At 32.8% G+C, this 20,121-nt stretch overlaps 2 protein-coding genes across 2 annotated transcripts; both read right to left on the bottom strand.

Moving 5' to 3' along the window:
- Positions 1-3,262: 3,262 nt before the first annotated feature.
- On the bottom strand, positions 3,263-3,913 carry LOC115229311. Its single transcript, XM_029799682.1, has one exon. It carries the CDS (start codon positions 3,911-3,913, stop codon positions 3,263-3,265), a length of 651 nt encoding a protein of 216 aa, XP_029655542.1.
- A 7,412-nt stretch (positions 3,914-11,325) lies between these two features.
- On the bottom strand, positions 11,326-16,578 carry LOC115229310 (protocadherin gamma-A1-like). The gene is made up of 3 exons (XM_029799681.1): positions 16,510-16,578; positions 13,332-13,959; positions 11,326-12,575 (listed from the first exon to the last, which is right to left on the bottom strand). Exons 1-3 carry the CDS (start codon positions 16,576-16,578, stop codon positions 11,326-11,328), a joined length of 1,947 nt encoding a protein of 648 aa, XP_029655541.1.
- Positions 16,579-20,121: the final 3,543 nt, after the last annotated feature.

Raw genomic sequence — 20,121 nt, 5'->3', positions numbered from 1 at the left:
TCGAGGTACTTCCAAAACTTCCAGAAAGTCCGCTTATTCATTTTTTGCTGGCAGTCTGTCTTTTAGGGATAATATCATACAAATCTAATGAAGATAGACATCATTTCTATGTCACAGTTATTTTTTTATATCACTATTCATAAAGATGATGGCGTTTTTCAATTCGTATAAAAGTTTACGTGGCGAGTGTCAAGAGGTTTATTATAATATTGGACGAGCAATGCATCAGCTTAAGTTGAATAATGTCGCCATCTATTATTATGAACGGTGTTTGGAAATGTCCCCTGTTGTGGATGTATTATTGTGGATTTCAATTATAGAGTTCATTTGATTTGAGTGCAACTGCTGCTTATAATTTGACAAGAATACTCAAAAGTAATGGGGATCCCTCTAGTAAATTGCTTATTAAATATTATTATGATAAATATTTGTGTGTATAAAGTTGTCTTGAATTTAGTTTTATAAGTTAAAAATCCAGTATGATTGTTTTAAGAATGTATGGAATAAAAAGTAGTCTTCTGTACAATTCGCATCAATTATCTTTAACAGCATCAATCATCTGACTGCGGGTATTACTTCACAAACTCAAAAACAAAAAAAACAATGACAAGGGTTTATTATTGACACTTGATATCTACAATAAAATACTCGTAATTGACATGTCCAGAGCATTCAATTCAGTTCACAGAATTAAACTCCTGGAAATACAGCATTTTAAATTAGGACGAAATGAGTCTCCTGGAGAAGGTCCAGTTCAACAAACTAGACCTTTTTCAAAAGATTAAAAATGAAATTACCTTAATTAAAGTGGGTATTACTTCATAAGATCGTATAAAGCAAGTTGATCAATGTCATAAATATGATCTCATGCTAATGAGATTTCGCTTCTCGAACTATTGTAAGTAAATATTATCTTGGGGGTTATGATAAAGTGTTTCAAAACGTTTTAAGAATTATATGAGAAGTCAACAATGATTTAAATCTAATCAGTTTTGCTGAAAAAGAATCTCACCAACATGATGATTAAGCGTAGACATTGGGTGGAAATATTTGATGATTAGCACGTCTCTGCTACTCCTCAGCTTGCGGAACTTAAATGCACTGAGGACATTCAAATAAAAGTTAAAGGAGATATGATGATTAAACATGCAATTTAGATAAGAAATGAAGGGAACTATTCAACCTCTCCTTTTGAAAAGAAAAAGATTACCAACGATTTAAATTGACAGAAATAATAACTTAATTAATAACTTAGTCGAATTTTAGAGATAATTTTTAGAAAAACATATTGCTTAGCAGTATACTCAAATGGAATCACCTGGTCAGTTTTACTTTTGTATGGTTTTAGAGCTGTTCAATGCTAGATGGGACGAAAATAGTCAAATTAAAGCCAAAAATGCTCGAAAGAAAGCAAAAAAAGCTTTAATTTCAAACGAAGTGATGATTTGCAACAATGTTGAAACCATTGTTTATCGACCTTTAATTTAATTTTAGGCAAGAAAAATCGCGTTGAAGAATTTAATTGAAAAGGAAAGAATTCAACATATTTCTGAACTAAGAAAACTCAACTTGGACATATTCATTCCATACTATTAAAATATAATATCATAACACAACTAATAACGAAAACAATCTTATAAGATGTATATCCTTCCAGGCTTTAAGAGTCAATAAACATGTCCTTATTCTAAACAGAGTGCTTTAGATTCAAGCCTCCAAACCCCGTAATGGTTATCACGGCTTTCTTTAAAAGCCACTACTACTCCTGAGAATACCCTGAAGACCTTTTTACCTGTTCTAATATGTTTCAGTCGTTCTTCCTCTTTAATTTTGAGACTTTTGGAAACCCGCCTTAGCTGTACGCTCCTAGTTTCTTCCACTCTCTTGCATTTTAGCAAAATCGTAGGTAACTAACTTAGAGAAATAAAAGAAATCGTTTATTCGACTTGGAGACTAGTGAGATGAAATTTAGTTCTAGTAATACTCAGAGAAAGTCTTTAGTAATCAGTTTCAAATCTGTGTTCAATTTTATCTGTTTTTCAATAATCATTTAAAAAATAAATAGTGAAAATTAGTTATTTTAAATATTTTCCAAAACTAATTTAATTAATAATATGACATACAGTTCTTCAGATCGGAAGAAAATTTATCTTCATGAAAAATCCAAACAAAATCAATATCAGACTCTTGAATACAAATTTCGTCTAATTATTTTAATGGACCATTACTTCACCTGTTTCACAAATAAACTTAACCATAACAAGATTATAAATAAAAAATGTATAGATATTATTTTAATGTTATTTAAAGAATCATAAATTATTTTAAAAATAAGTATAAGTGATTAGTAAGTGGTCCAAACATTTCAAATTAATTTACTCATTTTCTATCTGTGTTCAGGTAGGCATCCGACGCTCTTCTGATTGGATAAGGATCCAAGAGTCTGGGCCAGCATGTTTTAACATGAACCCGTCGTCTCTACAAGCGTTTATAAAGCAGTTGGCCCTATAAGCTGTTCAGTGAAACTGAAGATAGACTTTGCAGCCTTCCGCTGTAGATTCGAGATTTTTTAGATTTTTTGTGGTCAGATGTGATATTCATGCACCGCAACCAGAACAATGGAGGGCTCGACATATTGTTTGTATATAGTGCTAAACCAGGGTTGTTGTATTCCGTGCATGAACTAAGAAAGGCATTTAAAAGTTTAATCTCGATAGTTTAGTTGTAAGATTGTTGTAATCACCGAACTAATTTTGTTTTATGGCTTTGGCGCTGTTCTTGGTTCAAATAAATGTGATTACAGACATGTAGGAGATGAACCGTTTCCTGCGAGGCAAACGTCATAGGTCAAGATATTATTGGGAAATTCAATTGGAAAGTTTGTGCGTCATTTGTTTACTATCTGTATTGCAGGCTGGTAGTTCTTTGCGACTGAATGATATCATCTGCATAAAAGATGATTTGACAGTCATTGACATAGGGAGGTCACAATAGTGACTAAATTAATTGAACAGAGCTGGTGATGCAGGAGATTGTTGGAATAAACCATTTATGATTAATAAATCGAGATATCACAGACTGATGTTAATACTAGCTATTCTGTCAATTCTTTGATTAAAAGAAAATGATCAAAAGAGTTGAGATTCATGAATCGCATTGCAAAACCCGACATTAAGGAACAAAAATTAGAGATTCAGGCATTACTAACAATTAAAACAAGTTTTAAGATTTGAGGTTAAACAAGAATAAATTAATTGAATTTTTAAGAGAATCTCTCGATAGACTGAGATTTTAAGTATTGGAAACCTTCCCCCAACGAGGACACACGATCCAAACTAAAATGAACTCTCATTGCAATAGCTTGTCCCAAATCAAGTTCCAAAATTGATTTATCAAAAATATCGGGACAAATACTCCGATTTCCAATCGTGAATGTAAATTCATCATTACATTGATCGTTCACATGTTCACTCAAAACACTAGCAACTGTTCTTAAGCTTTCAACAGACTCAAAAGAGGACTCAATACGCCATTCGTCTGGTAAAATAAAACGAACTCTGCTATATTTATATGTCTTGTCTTTTTTCCAAAAACTGGAAGAAACCAAAGTATCCATTTGTTCTAGTTGCTTTTGACGAGAAGCATACATTGCTCGGATATCAGAAGTTGTTACTTCCGCTTGATCCGTTGTTTGAACAAGTTGAAAATCTGGTCTATAAACCTTCAAATCCCTATCAATTGAAGGTCGATATAGCTCGAAACTAGTCGACATTGCTGTTTGAAGATTTTCGATTTTTTGAATGTCAATTGATGGGGGCAGATTGTAAATTAAAGTTTCTTCATCAAATTCGAAGCCGACAAGTTCCAAAAGTTCAAATCCATGAGGAAAATCGCCGATTCCTTGAACCACCATACGGTTATTTGCTCTTAGAGTTCTGAATTTATCATTTTCAGGATCTTTGATTATATTTGAGAGAATTGTTGAAAAGGTTGTCTGGAGCAATGAACAGTTACGTCTTTGAAGAATTATTTGAACTAATTTTCGTATAAATGGTTCGTTTTCGTATGTTTTTGTTACGAAGTCAGTTATTTTTCCAATTAATTCTTCATATTTATAAGATTCGTCACAAACAGCAGGACATCTTATTTTTTATCAAAGGTAAATTACTTAAAGTAAAATTCAATTCCTTGATGTTTTTTTTCCAAATTCTGAACTCCAGATGATGTTTGAGAGGGAGGTCTTGTAGGGATTTTTGGATCGTCGGAAAGTTTGTGTCCTTCACCTTTGAACAGTTTTCGATTTTTTATTTTATTAATGAGACCCATGTTTAGATTAAATTTATTAGAACAACCACAACGATTAAAAAGTTTGATCGTTATTAAATCAAATATATAATTATAAAATTTTAAATAATAAAATTAATATCATCAGGCTTTTAAATCAAAAATTTGGACAGGACGTTCGCTTAACATCAGTGAGAGAACGCATGCATACATTCAATCACTTATTGTAAAGAAAACCATTGAGAGCACGATTGGTTTTTATAGAAACAGAGTTGAACCGTGGGAAAGGACGCTTGAACCGGACAAAAGAATAAAAAAGATTTATCACCAAATAAATGTGTCTACAACATCGCCAGTGACTGCCAGCGCCTCGAAAGGAAGAGCGAGCTAGTCTATCTGAAAAAATTGATAATATATAGGGCAACCAATTGCAATTTTTTGCAATTAAATATAATTTAATTAAAATTCGATAAATAATAAAGTAATGAATAGACATTAATTTTAATTATATTTTTATTCGATTTAAATTTGCAATTTTTTGCAATTTTTTGTAGTCATTTTACAATTTTTTGCAATTTTTTAAATTAAAAAAAAAATTTTTTTATTAAAAAATAATATAATTATAAGTAAAAGATTATTAAAACGTGTTTTAGTGTTTGTTGTAATGGGTAAAAGGACAGTGTCACAGAAAATTTCATTTTATGCAAAGAAATTCCCCGAGTTTGTTATTGACAGTGAAGGGAATTTATTTTGCTCCAATTGCTCAACTGTTGTACGGTGTGACACAAAATTTTTTGTTGATGCGCACCGTTCTTCAAAAAAACATTTAAAAGCACACAGTTTTCTTTGAATTTAAATTTATAGAATGGACAAATTCATCTCAGAGTTCACAAACATTTCTTTCGGCGATAACGGATACTCGAAGGATTGGGGGATCAAAGTAAACAAGCGTTTTTGGAGGCAAACATACCAATTTATAAAATCAGACATCCTTCCCTCATACGGCTTTTTGAGCAGGAAACATATCCTTTGCCATCTGAATCATCTTGCAGGTTAAATGTTAAGAAATATCAAAATATAAATTAATACCATTCAGACTCATTTACTGTTGTTTTTTTTAAGTTATTCAATAGTGGGGAATGTGTTTTTTTTGTTTGTGATGAAGCCCAAATCAATGGAACTCGTTTTTTAATTACTTTGATTGGGAAAATCTCCACTCCAAAAAATCTTCATTTAGTATCGTGTACCAATCTATATTATCCGCCTACTACTTCAACAATTTGTGTTGAGGTGGACAAGTAATAAAGAAATTTTCTATTGAACGTGAAAATTTTATATTATTCGTTACAGATGGGGCGAGATATATGACCAGTGGTATATATAAATACATTTAATTTTAGCTGGGGCATCAATGAAATTGATATACCAAAATCTTTTCCACGTGACTTGCGTGTCACATTTATTGCACAACTGTGCTCTAAAGATTAAGGCATACTTCGCAGATGTTGATGAATTGATTTCGTCTATAAAGGCTGCCACAGTCAAAAACAAGAGACGTTTGGAGATGTTTTCACGAATCGGAAATCCACCCGAAGTTGTGGTTACAAGATGGGGAAGCTGGCTAAAAGCAGCAAAATATTACTCCCAGAATCTTCCAGAAATTATTAAAATCGTATCTGAATTTGAAGGAGATGGAGTTTTAATACAAAATGTTTTAGTTTTTAATTATTTTAGGCAAAAAAATCAGTGAATAATCCTACGTTGTTTCCAAGCTTAACCCAAATCAGTTCAAATTATTTGGGATTAATTGAAATGATTTCAAATACTGAATTGCTTGATTACTCCATTGCAACAGCTTATGGTGATCTAAACACCCTAGACTTTACATCAGATCCATGCGACATAAAATCCTATATATCAAAAAAGCTTGAGAAATCAGGAATACTAAGTATTCTTGAATTCTCAAATAAGAATCTATCGCCAGAAGTTTATTCACATCTCAGAAAATGTAGCGCAAGTTCAGCATCTATCGAAAGGGCAATATCTCTTTTGACGAAAATTCTTAGTAAAGAGAGGAACTTTAAACCTGAAAATGTTCAGGAATATTTGATTTCCTATTACAATAAATAATTTCGTTAATTTTTTGCATAATGTAATGTTTACAATTAAAAAAAATTATTTTTGCAATTTTTTACAATTTTTAAAATTCATTTTTGCAATTTTTTTTATTAAAAAGTGCAATTTTTTGGTTGCCCTAATAATATACTTTTTAATTAAACAAAATTAATATAATCCATATCAGAGGTTCTCAACCTTTTTTAGACTGGGGACCACTTTTGCTCTATAAAATTTTGCGGGGATCACCTAAAATAAAATAAAATTTTTAGGTTAGACATGTTCGACTATTTATTGTATGAAAATAACACGAAAATTACCAAAATAACAGACAATTTAGCAGTAATTCAGTGAGATTTCTGCTCTTGTTTGTTCAGAATAATTCTACTTATTTCAGGATCTATGTTTGACAAAGCTAATCTTATATCATCTTGTACCCGTAGTCTATTTCTATATTTTGTTTTCTGAAAAGTCAGACACGATATCGCCATTTCAAAATAAGACACGACATCGCGACAAGGAGCTCTCTGAACGGTATCTGTTCACTCCCATCGCCGTCGAGACTTCCGGCGTCATCGGCGAAAAGTCTCTTTCCTTTCTGAAAAAGCTTGGCCACATGATTTCCCATAAACGGGGAGACCCACGCGAGTCCAAGTGGCTTCTCGAAAGGATTTCCTTGGCTATAGTACGTGGAAACTGTGTTTCCATTTACGAGGCCGGGAATTTAGTTAGTTAATAACTACTGTATTTGCCAATTTCAGCGTTAATTGTAAAAAAAATAGTTAATTAGTTTTTTTATTAATAAAGGATGAATCGATTTAGTATAAAAATCATGTAACTTTCATCACCGTACATGATTATTTTCACTATAATTATCTTCATAAAAGCGGTCGTCTAAATAGAAATTGTGTTTTTCTATCTTACTTTGAGGTCCTTGTCTGAAGATAAATTCTGACTCTAACAATAGAAAAATTAATAAATACTAAGTGGGTTTAAATTAGGAAATATAATTTCATGTTCTACCTATAAAATTAATAATTAATTTTCCGACTATCTGATTTGCCGCATCATCCGATGATATTGGAGACTGGTAACTTTTAAAAACAAAAACACAAATGAATATGGCGAATAAACACATAATTTATTATTTGATCGAAAATTTACTTAAATACTCCAATGTTCGTACTAAATTTTGTACTTTAGTTATAATTTATTTTTAAAGTAGCTTTGATATTCTTTACATAAAGTACAATATTAAATAAGAAAACTAACGTTTTTTTAAATTGAAAAAAACTAGCAGTTGATTTATTGACAAATTATTGAATTCTTCAATGTCATTAGTCGATGGTTACAAAACCCAGATTACTGTTTTTATCAAATTTTAGATTTTGGAGCGAATTTCTAAATTTTAATAATAAAATGGTATTATGTGTTTACGCACTAACTTCAAACTAGCAAAATACAGATGAATTGTAAAAAATCCTAACAGATTTTAAAGTATTCAAATTAGCAAATAATAGAGTACAAGCTAAAAAATGGTTAGGTCTTCCAAGAACCTTTCATCTAAAAATCTAACATATCAAGAATATCCTTGATGATGAGGTTTTTGATAGGCTCGCATGCAAAATTGCAGCCAGAAGAGTCTGTCCCCGTGTTGCTGCTAAATTATCTTCAGCTCAACTGGGAGTTGCTGTTTCCAAAGGATGTGAAGCCGCTGTCCACGCGACAGGGACTTTTTTTCACCTGACACAAGGCATTCCCCAAATACCTTCTCCGTGAAGTTAGATATCTTAAACGCGTTGAACAGTCTGAGGAGGGGCTGTTTGTTGGAATCGTCTCACGGCGTACGCCTGAGATCATGAGACTGGCTCATCTTGCTTACGGGTCTGAAAGTTCGCTTCTCTTTGACAAACACATTGTCCGTTTCCGGACTGGAGTCCAACAAGTGGACCCTCTTGGACTTTTACTATTTGATATGTCGATCGACAAGCTGGCTCGTATTATTAAGACACCTTTCAATCTCTGGTACCTCGACGATGCCACTATTAGGGGCTTTGTTGATGTCGCCTTGGATAAGTTATTTAAAGTTCCTGCTCAGGCAAAAATGGAGCTGATAGTCAACACCAAAAAAACTGAGATCATAAATATCTTAGTCTCGACTTTGGCTTAGTAATAGAGAATATTTCGGAAATCTTGGCAGGCACAAAACAAACACACCTCAATGATGTTTATTTAATCGGGTGTCCTTTCGGGGAGTTCGAATTGCAAAACTGCCTTCGAGCTAAGTGTGCCGAAATGTCACGTTTTCTGAACGCCTCTCTCTACTTGACTTTTACACGGTCTTTTCTTCCTCAAAAATTGCATCCACGTCATCAAATTATTATACTTACTGAGATGCTTGTTCTGCTATATACAAGATGAAACATTGCATTCTATCGATAATACGTTGAGATTGTGATTGGTAGACTTAATGTAAACTACCGCTTAATTATGGCGGAGCTGGCCTGAGATTTTCTCTGGACTTTGCCTTCCCGACCTTTCTGTCCTCTCACCCATCCTGCCAATGGGTATCTTTAGAGATTCCACATAAATCCCAGAATCTTCTTTGGACAAGCTTTTTGAAGATGGATGTATGCTGTGGAAGTAATCAGGATTAAAATTCCCACTCCAAACATCATATCTACGGAGCTTGGACAATTTACGTTGAAAATCCACCTCAGACAACTTTGCAATGAGTCGACCAACATCGCCTCGCCTGTTTATGCTATGGAGCTGTACCATGTCAATTGCTGACCTCAAAGCATTATTAAAGGATGACTGCATGCGCATCTGTACCGAACTGAAACTCGGACTTGACATCTGCGAACAACATTGTTGCAGATGTGGAAAAACGGTTGACGTCAAAGATGTCCACCCACTCTCTTGCAAACGAAGTGCTGGGCGAGTTCCTCGAGACTCCGCTCTCAACAATGTTATCTTGAGGCTTCTCCTCAGTGCTAGAGCCAGTGGGTCTCTTACACAAGATAATGCTCCGTGGAAATGGGAACAGACCCGATGGGATGACCACCTTTCCTTACTCCTGCGGGAAATCTCATCTCTGGTTTGGGATTCAACGTATGTTGACACCTAAAAAACAAACATCGTGTATTCCACATCGCATCTTCGGCTGTTTGCTTGATTGCCTAATATGCTAATCTTGGACAACAGTATCGTTTTATCCCCATCGCTGTGGAAACATCTGGGGTAACTTATTCTCTAACAAATCTTTCATCAAAGAAGTCTGAGGAAAAGCTACTATGCGACGTTGGGAGCCTCGGAAGTGTCATGATTTTTCCAGCAAATCGGAATAGCTGTAGTTCGCGGCAATCCACACTCCATCATGCAACCGCAGGTGCCCTTTTCCCTCATAATAGAATTAATTGATTTTAAAAATGTACTTGTTTTTAATTGCAAAAAACCTAAAAAATGTAGAATTCAATAAAATACGCTAATGATTAAAAAATTGGTGATGTCTGTTTTACCGACTTTTGGTAAAATTTATTCAATCAAAAAATTGATAAAAATAGGATAAATCGACTTAATTCCATTAGCAGGTTATTTTTAATTAATTGTCAGTTTATTTTTGTTTGATTTTAATAAATTTTTTTTACAGATAATTTATCCTACTCAAAGCATTATCCAACCAGCTCAAAATTAGCGTGAAAGATTTCATGTGTAACCCTTTAGAACAAACAGCAGGTGTAGAGATGATCGTGTATCTTCGTAGAGACCCGGGCTTGGATCCCATATAAAAGAGCAATGTTAACATTTATCCGTTAGTTTTTTCTGTCGTTTTTAAGTCTTTCTATAAACAACCGTGGGAATTTGGTATCTATTTTTATTGTCTTTCGGATCTTAATTTTTTTTAATTATTATAAAGTGACGCTAAATAAAATAAATAATTTAATTAATTCTCACTTGGAGTTTATTAATAGTCTATTGATCAACTAATATATACTTTTAGTCGAGCGCATTTTGCTGTCTAAGTGTCAGGAAAGTAATGGATCGCCGAGCAAAAAACGAGATACTCTCCAGACTTTTCTTTAGAACAGTTGACTGCATATAACCCAGAATCATTACGAGTTTTAGGAAGTCTAGTCCGACCGACCATATGCATCAGTAAATCGCGAATATGATCAAAAACCATCCAAGTCGTAATCTCACTACAATACCAACCCCGTAGGAACATTGAAAACACGCCAGGACTTTACTGTCGTATCCTAAACTCATTTAATAACAAAAAACCATTGGACATAAAACAACTACTAACGAAGTCCTACCTGAACGCACTAACTGTAAACAATATCATCAACAATCCCCCTCCAAAAATAAACACAGCTGAAAAGGATCTCAGCCGTAGAAATCGGGTTGAACTTGCAAGGTTTCACCATCCTTCACTTCTCAACTACCATAAAAAACTGAAAAAGGATGTCGATCCGACATGTCCAATCTGCCTTGATGGACTATATACAGTAACACATCTCTCCTGGAATCCAAAAAACTTTCCGCCATAAGAAAATCATACAAGATTAACTTTATTCTTGACTTGTGGTGTAACCCTAAGAGGTCTGTCGGTTTTCATCGAGCCGTATTCTCTCTCAATTCAGGGGGAATGGGGCTAAATAAATATAAGCCTGTAAAGATTTATCTCAAATGACCCTTTTGGTATTTGGTGACCAGTTCATTCCATGCCATTACACATGAGATGGCACAGACTTTTAGACTGGTGCATAAACCAACGGTCATCGCCTTACTTTTTCAATGGTGACATCGTTTCTATCCTGCAAATATTGGTCAACTAATAGTCAGAATTTTTATTAATTATGAAAATCAATAAACTATCATTATTTTTTCATTTGATCAGACATATTTCATATATTTTGATTATCAACGCTTAGAGTTCGATTCATGATTACAATGACAATTGATAAAAACATAATTTGAATTCAGCCGTATCAAATCACATAATTTGCACGAATCGTCATGGGAAATTAATTTTATGTTGTCAACTAATGAATAATTGCTGTTTAATTCGTCTTGAATTATAGAATTTTCTTTCAAAAAATCGTAGGAGAGCGGGGATGGATTAGACCAGCGAAATGGAGAAAATTCTGATGCAATTTCTCGATTATCGTGTGGTTTATGTTTTGGAAGTAATTTCATTGTGTTTCTTCGTTTATTGTATATTATCAAAATGACAATGATTCCACAAAAAATAACACCCAGGCATCCATATAAATGCGGATAAGCTTTTATGAAATTTTTATTGGTTTCGTTCTCACAGTTAATATTATAGCATGTTTCATTTATTTTAATCATTACTTTAAAAGATTTTTCAAACAAAATTCCCTGGTCATGTGCAAAGATCGTTATTTTAGAAATCGAATTGTTGTACTTGTTCAATTTTTTTTCAATCCTAATCTTTCCAGTGTGTTTATTTATAGTGAACATGGGACTATCCGTACTTAGGGTGTATGTAGCATATAACTTTTGAGACAAATCTTTGTCTTCGAGAATTGCAGTCGCAATTGTTGTTTTATCTGTGCAAATATCAGCAATAAATGATTCATGTATAATGTTGTTTCCATTTCCATAAATTTTAAGAACTGTTGGATTGTCTTCAACGTCGTCAATGAAAATAACAACATCGGTACTTGCACTTAAAATATTTGGTCCACAATCGGTTGCGACAACTTTAAATTGATATTTTGAAATCTTTTCCGAATCCAAAATTTCAGTTGAATAAATAAATCCATTATGAGAATCAATTCTGAATGGAACATCAGCTGGCTCAATATAATAATTCAAAATATCACAAGAAGAATCAACATCAAATGCAACCACATTTCCTACAAAAGTACCATCTGGCATATTTTCCGATAAATGAAAATAATTTTTGGTATATGGGAAAACAGGATTATTATCATTAACGTCTAAAACCTTTATCTTTACCATTACTGAGTCAGATAGGAAATCATGACTCATATCGTATGCATAAACAATCAACTCAATATCTGGATGCGTTTCGTGGTCCAAAAAGGAGGTTGTAAAAATATCGCCAGCTTCCGAAATGTAAAACAGTTCATTATATATTTTGTATGTTATTTTAGCGTGTTGGTCAGAATCCTCATCGGTTGCTTTGACGGATAAGATGTAAGTATTTGGAGGTGAATTTTCAAAAATTTCAGAATAATATAACTGTTTTTCAAATTTTGGAGGATTATCATTTTCGTCTATTATGGCAATTGAAACGTTTTTGAGTGTTTCTAATGGCTGAATTATGTTGTTATCTGAACATATAATCACACAAGATAAAAAATGTTGTTTTTCGTAATCAATTCTTTGTTCTGTTTTTAAATAAAACACATTAATTTGGTCTTTGATTTTATTGAGTGAAATAAAGTCCGGACCACTGTAATTACAAGTCAGATTAAAAATATCTTCTTCATCAAGATCAGAAACCGTAATTTTTGCAATAATTGTTCCAACTGGAGTATTTTCATTTAATGACAATAGACCATTATTTATTTTTCCTTGAATTTCGATTTGAGGCCTGTTGTCATTACAGTTGTGAACGAATAAATTGAGAATAGCCTCAGAATAAACGAATTTATTGTTTGCATGATAAGCAATAATAAAAAATTGGAAGAATTTTACCTCTTCAAAATCTAAAGATTTTCTAAGATATATAATTCCGCTGTTTTCATCAATTCCTAGATGCTCTTTTGCAGTAACACTGTTTTTTAAAAAATTTTGTTCATAAAAAATCGGTACTTTTTTTATTTCATACAAATTTGAGGCGTTGAATTCTGATATTTTTGATCCAATGGATAGATTTTCATAAACATGCACATTTTTTTGTGAGTTTCTAAAAACTGGTTTATGTGAATCACAATCAAATATTGAAATCTTAATTTTCAATTTTCCTGTTTTGTTCCCGCCATCCTGAGCAATGACATAACCAAAATATTTATTGAACTTATTTAAATTCAGAGGCTCGAACAGTTCAAGATAAATTCTTGAAATCTGACTTTGGCTTCGAGTTATTTTTAATTTAAAAGGAAAATTTTCATCTGCGAGAAGTTTGTAGTCATTAATACAGTATTGAGAACTTCCATCCAAATCGACTGCTAAAGGGAGAACGACACGAGATCCAATGGGGGAACATTCTACAATAGATTTTTCAACTTCTTTTATTCCAAAATCAGGTGAGTATTCGTTGACATCTTGGATTATCAATTCAATTGGAACTATTTTTGAAACATTCGTAGATTCAACAAAAACAAATGATTTAATCACACATAGGTTTGATCCTGATTTACAAAAAGTTTCATAATCAAATTTTGTTTTGGTATAAATTTTTCCAGTGTTCATATCTATGGAAAATGGGAAAAATTCTGCTTTTTCCATTAGGGAATAAGTTGTTCGTTGATAAGGAATATGGTGATTGTCGGGATAATTTAAAGAAATTTGTCCAACATAAGATCCAGGAGGTTTTTCTTCATAAATAGTAAATCGAGACTTTGGAGAATGACATATAATAATCAAAATAAAGAAAACAATCATTTTCTAAAAAGTGCAGTCTAAAATACGTGATATAACAATAATTATAGAAAAATAATTTAAATTGCAACAGATTAATCATTTTGAGTACTACTTGGACATCAAATTGCTGTCTAGTGATTTTGAATTAAAATAGATTGGAATCGAATACCAACAAAAATAATTCCTAGAGTCAATAATAACTAATTTCAGCGAATAAAAATTAATCTAACCATTTCTTACTAAAATTATATTATCACGGATCTTAGTAAGAAATAGCATATATAAGTAAGTAATCGATGCGGCAACCAATTATATTTCGAGTCGTGATAAACAAGGCAATATTGGGAAAATATTTATGATATACTTTTGAAATTTTTTTGTTGTTTGAAATATTAGGTTGAGATTAAATTATTTATAAATTTATAGTGTAAAAATTTATTTTATAGCAACAGCTTAATGTCCTAATTATTATAAATAGAAACAAATTGTAGTTAAAATATAATTAATACCTCTTGCAATTTTACAGCAGGAAAAATAATTAACATATAATTTATGGTAAAAAATTGCTTAAATAATAAATATTTCGAGTTTTATTATAATTATAATTTGTTTTAATATATCATTAATTTATAGACAGCCAAAGATTAATTATATTTCTTATTAATCAAGTATTGTTAGCCGTCATAAAGACATAATTGACCTATTTTCAGACTGTTCAAAAAACTCTCATTTAGTAATTTCACGTTTAAGTAGCGGAGATACGATCTAAAATCACACTGACTTAATTTAATTAATGATTTATGATATAACTACTTATAGAAATGATAACTCCAACATTCGATCGAAAATATAAGCTATGTTAATTGACATAAATAACAATTATTAAAAAATTCAGCGACCTTTTAAAGTTATTTCAATGACTATACTTAAATTTTTTAAGGATCCGTTCTTAGTCAGAGGTAATGCTGGCTATTAAATAGAAAATTTCATGATTTCTTTAATAAATCCAAATTAAAAAATACCATATATTCATTTTCTAAAGCTATAACGGGCGAAGAAGTATCCGCAAAAGTATGATACGATCAATAATTAAAAAAATAAGATCTCCATATTTAATACCAGATTTTATCTGACAATTTTATAAACACTTTGTTAATAGAGCAGAATGTAATAAAATCATGTCGAATCAACAAAAAAATATTTCGATTTGTAATTGATTTGACTATAATTGATTAGATTTATTGTACACACATTATTGCTATAGTCTTGACATGAAATGGAGTTGTCTCAAAGTTTTTTAAAAGTCACAAGGAAAAGTTATCCATTGAAGAAGGAAAGAGGACATACGTCTAGTCGGATGTGCTAAAGAGGACTCCGGAAAGTATGGTCATTGAACAAAGACATGGAATGAAAACATGCATTAAAGAGTAGGCCTCTGCCCCCCAAACAACTTGTTGAGCTGGCATGCCATAAGGATACTCAGCTGAACAAAAACCTTGAGAAAAAATGAAAGAAAGTTTGTGACTAACTCTTCTTCCAAGCAAAGAATGAAAATTACGGACTATTTTGACTACTAATTAGATAATTTAGCTAAAATTCATATTGAATAGTTTGTTTCTGCGATTTTTACGATTATTCAGTTAATTTTTCACAAAACAAGTTTTGGCAGAAAACTAATTTATAAATTTTCCTCTCAAGGCCAAGATATATTAACAATATCATTCAATTACTCAAAAAACGCATCACCGATGTGAAATTTGATGACCAAGGGTGGGACTAAGCGACCCTACCCGTAAACCTGGACGGACTGGGAATCCCTTCACCGAAAGATTTATCTTGCCCCGCATACCTATCCTCTTTGGACTCCAGCCGACTGCTGATCAGGATGATTCTCCAACTCCAAACAGAATCATCTGAAATCACAGAGATGGAGCATTCGAGGGTGACAATGCCTGAGCAGAAAGACCGTTACAGGACAATCTGCGAGGATAAATATGAGAGGCTTCTAAACCAATCAAACCAATGAGAGGCTTTCTAAAGAAGCTTGGACGCTTAGCCACATTAAAAAGTCACGACTCACGTGAGAGCCGGTGGTTTCTCAAGTTGATCTCTGTTGCCATCGTGAGAGGCAACGCAACGTCGATAATGTCGGCAAGGTCCACTCTGAATGGATGGCTTTGTTAACTTCTAGTTGACGTAACTATTACTTTCTTGAAATAACTTTCGAATTAAAAAAATTTGAAAAAATTGGATTTTAAAGAAGACGTATGTGGAATGAATTTTGATGATCATTTAATTTCGTCTTCGGATTATTCTTTGTCATGTCGGCTGGTTTCCCTTCCACTCTAGAGCCTGTTGGGCTTTTCCGGAGCGACGGTAAGATTCCTGACGGGATGACGATCTTTGCTTTCAGGGAAGGCAAGTCTCTGGTTTTGGACGCCACCTGCGTCGACTCTTTTTCGGTGACGACGCTACCCAAAACTTGCAGCCAGTGCTCAGGCCGAATAGTTAAAGAGAACGAAATACCTGCGTATTTTCCGCGTAGTCCAACTTGCGGAGTTCCCCTATATCCTCGACCCAGCCGACCTCGACCATGGTGAGTGCGAGAGACCGAACAGAATGGCAATCTTCTAAGTCTCGAAGGCCGATCACTGTTGTGGGGTGCCACCTGTACGGATGTTCTTAAATTCGAATATAGTCTGGTCTGTCGTATACCTACAACACAAGGCGGACCACGTGAAAACCAACAAATACCAAACTCTTGCGGTCCATTGGCTCTCTGCCTCTGTCGCATTTGAAACTTCGGGGTTCGCCGGATTCCTTAAGACGACCTTAACTTACGATATCAGGAAAAGGATCACTTTCTCCGAAAGTAGCCTAGAGAATCATCATCGCTCTCGCAGACAATAAATCAATCTAAGTCTATGTTATTCAAGTGTTGAGTGAATTTGAAGTGGACACTATCAAGTCCTCATGAAAGCTAAAGTATGAAAACAACTTCCAGGTTAGCAAAACAATTTATAGTGCAGGACCGAAACTCATTTGTGGATATTTAGTCAACGAGAGGCGCAGGATTGCTCCTTCTCAGAGGTCTACAATGTTAAAGATGAGAAGCCATCCCTTTGTAGATTATTTAAAAACTCCAATTGGACGATCGAAAAAGAGTATTCGGATAATGCTGACAAAAAAATGTATGCAAGAAAACACTAAGCATCCAAAAAGTCTGTGCCAAAGCTTTCAAAGGTGAAAAAAAATAATAATGAATGATTCTGGCTCTAAAAGGTTGATATTTGCAAACTGAAACAACTTTTTGAAAAAATTAAATTATTGACATATTTAATGTCGAGCGTCATTTTGACCCAACACTTTTGACTTATTGATCTATATTTTGGCCTGAATGTGTGGCCTGTGCTCGAAGTTAAAAGGACATATTCCTTTAATAAACATTAAAGCAAAAGCTCCAAGAGAGCGTAACCAGATAGATATGGTAAATTTGACAAAATTTTCATAAATACAATTTCCTGGATATACACTTGTTATCTAGTTGTGGCAAAGGAATTATGTTTACTTTTAAACGGTGAATTAATAATATACTGATTAGTTGATTGCAGTTTTAAAATTAGCGTCTTCAATTGTTGACTTTTTTATTATGTCGTCGCCTTAATTTTGTTAGGAGAATGATACATTTTTTCAAAAAATATTAGAACTTTTATTTAAAACTGTATATTTTCAAAATATAAATAAAACATATAGATTGACCTATAATTACTATGGATAGTATATTCACAGTGATCTAATTTTTTCAGAGATCGTACCCCAATCAGCTCTTAAATATCTAAATGATATTGATCAACTGATTATCCAACAGAAAGTTAAACTCACTGAAATTTGTAAATATTGAAATATATAAATTTATTCAAAGTGTTTTCTTATGAAGCCAAAAATAAATATATTATTTACAATATTATGAATCAGCCATTTCTTAATGTTAAAGAGGGTTAAAACTGTTTAAAATTAATTTTAGAATCTGGACTTTTTATGAGGTTGTGTTTGGGGAGTGCACGTTCCCTAAAAATGAACTTTTATGATTTAAACGAAGAGGAATTATTTTGCCATTACTATTAGCTCATATTTAGTTTCAAAAGAAAGCTCAAATGTATGTGCTTTCCTTGTTGTGGTGGAATTCCATGCTGTAGTGCCGAAATTGTCGTTAAAAATAGAAGTGATGAAATTATAGGATATGTCGTTCAAGGGTTTGTTCTTTTTCCAAACAATGAATAGCAAAAGTTGCCTAAGCCCATATTTCGAAGTTCTTAACAGTGAAAAAGACCTACTTTATACAATTACAGGACCGATTTGTCAAATTCAATTATTTTCCAGAAAAGATTTGATTTTCCCAGTTTTATAAATTTTGTTTATTTTCTTTATAAGATTAAAAACAGTGACGAAGAAGTTGTAGCTGAAATTTACAAAAAATGGAGTGGATTTATAAATGAATATTTCACATGTGCGGATTCATTTGGAGTTCGATGTAGTTATTGATACTTTAATTTCCAGTTTTGAAAAATATAGATGCTAACCTTAAAATGATTATGCTATCTGCTATTTTCTTGATCGTATTTTTATAGTTTTTTATATTTAGGATTTAATGTACTTCGAAACAGATATCTAAATTAATTGTTAATTGATCTCATTTCAGGCCTTTATTAATAAAAAATAAATTATCTATTTTATTTCTTAAATAGAAATCGGTTAATTGCATAAATCGGTTAATAGCATAAATTTATGTTTAAAATCATAATTTATATGCTTTCCATTCAAAAAATATCGGTTAATTACATATCGGTTTATCTCATACTCTCATTGGGAACATTTACTATTTTTTCTTATAAAAATTTTTGTTTAAAATTGAATTACTACTCCACATGTCATTTTCGTTACGTCGTGATTTTACACCTTCTCAAAAATTACACCGGAAAACATTTATAATTGTGATGAAACAAGACTCATATTCCGAGGTTTACCCGACGGGACACTCTCATTTAACAATGAAATACCGTTGGAAGTAAAAAAATAAAGGATAGAGTGATAGTAATGGTATCCTGCAACATGACGGGTTCGGACAATCACCCATTGATGGTCATTGGGAAAAGAAAGAATCCTAGATGCTTCAAATGTATCAAAACACTTCCAGTTAACTACGTTGCCAATAAGGTATCACGTCAATTTCACTAGAATTATAGAATGCATGGATGACATCACGCATTTTTAAAAACCGGTTATCATGTGTTAACAAGAAAATGAAAGTACGAAAAAGAAATATAGCCATGGTCCTTGACATTTGTGCTGCGCATCCGAAAGATGCTGGTGAAAATTTATCAATTGTCTTACCAAACACATCCGCATGCATTCACCCATGTGATATGGGGATTATAAAAAGTCTAAAGCACAACTACAGATTGGGATTTTTACAACGAGTGACTGCCATAATTGATTCAGACGATGCCTGTACCAAATCCGTTGTGAATTCTATCACTCTCTTGGATGCACTACACATGCTCAAAATGGTTTGGAGAGAAGTCAAAATAACAACAATTTACAACTGTTTTTGTAAGGCTGGGAGGACGACGAATGTATCGGAATCATGTCCGATGATGAAATATGTTTAATGTCAAGAGATATTTCTTGTGAAGACGATGGGGATGATAAAGATTTCATACTCGTGAAAATAATCAGTTCGGAAGCTATGGGTGCATGCAGATGGATACGCCAGTTTCTTACTAACAGCTAACAAATGAAATAGATATGGACAACTTTTATGAACTAGAAAAAAGCGTTTTACGCCTTTGCCAAAAGACTAGACCAGAGGTTTCCAAGCTTTTTTTTACGCGCCTCCCTTAGAGAAAAAGTACAATCTTGCGCCTCCCTTTATATTCCATAATATAATACAATTATTATTTTATCAAAAACAATTTTTTAAAACAAAAAGTTAATGAGATAATTTTTTTTCCATCTTGGCGCAAAGTTTTTCAAATCTTGGTGTCATCGCAGAGAGTGCTACTCTTAGCTCATTAGTCACTACTAAACGAGTTCGATATTTAGATTTAATTGCAGCTAGTGCAGAAAATCCAGTTTCGC

This window comes from Octopus sinensis, unplaced genomic scaffold (genome assembly GCF_006345805.1).
Source record: "Octopus sinensis unplaced genomic scaffold, ASM634580v1 Contig12425, whole genome shotgun sequence".
NCBI classification, from domain to species: domain Eukaryota; kingdom Metazoa; phylum Mollusca; class Cephalopoda; order Octopoda; family Octopodidae; genus Octopus; species Octopus sinensis.
The sequence above is the reverse complement of the archived record's forward strand: the minus strand, read 5'-3'. Positions and strand labels throughout refer to the sequence as shown.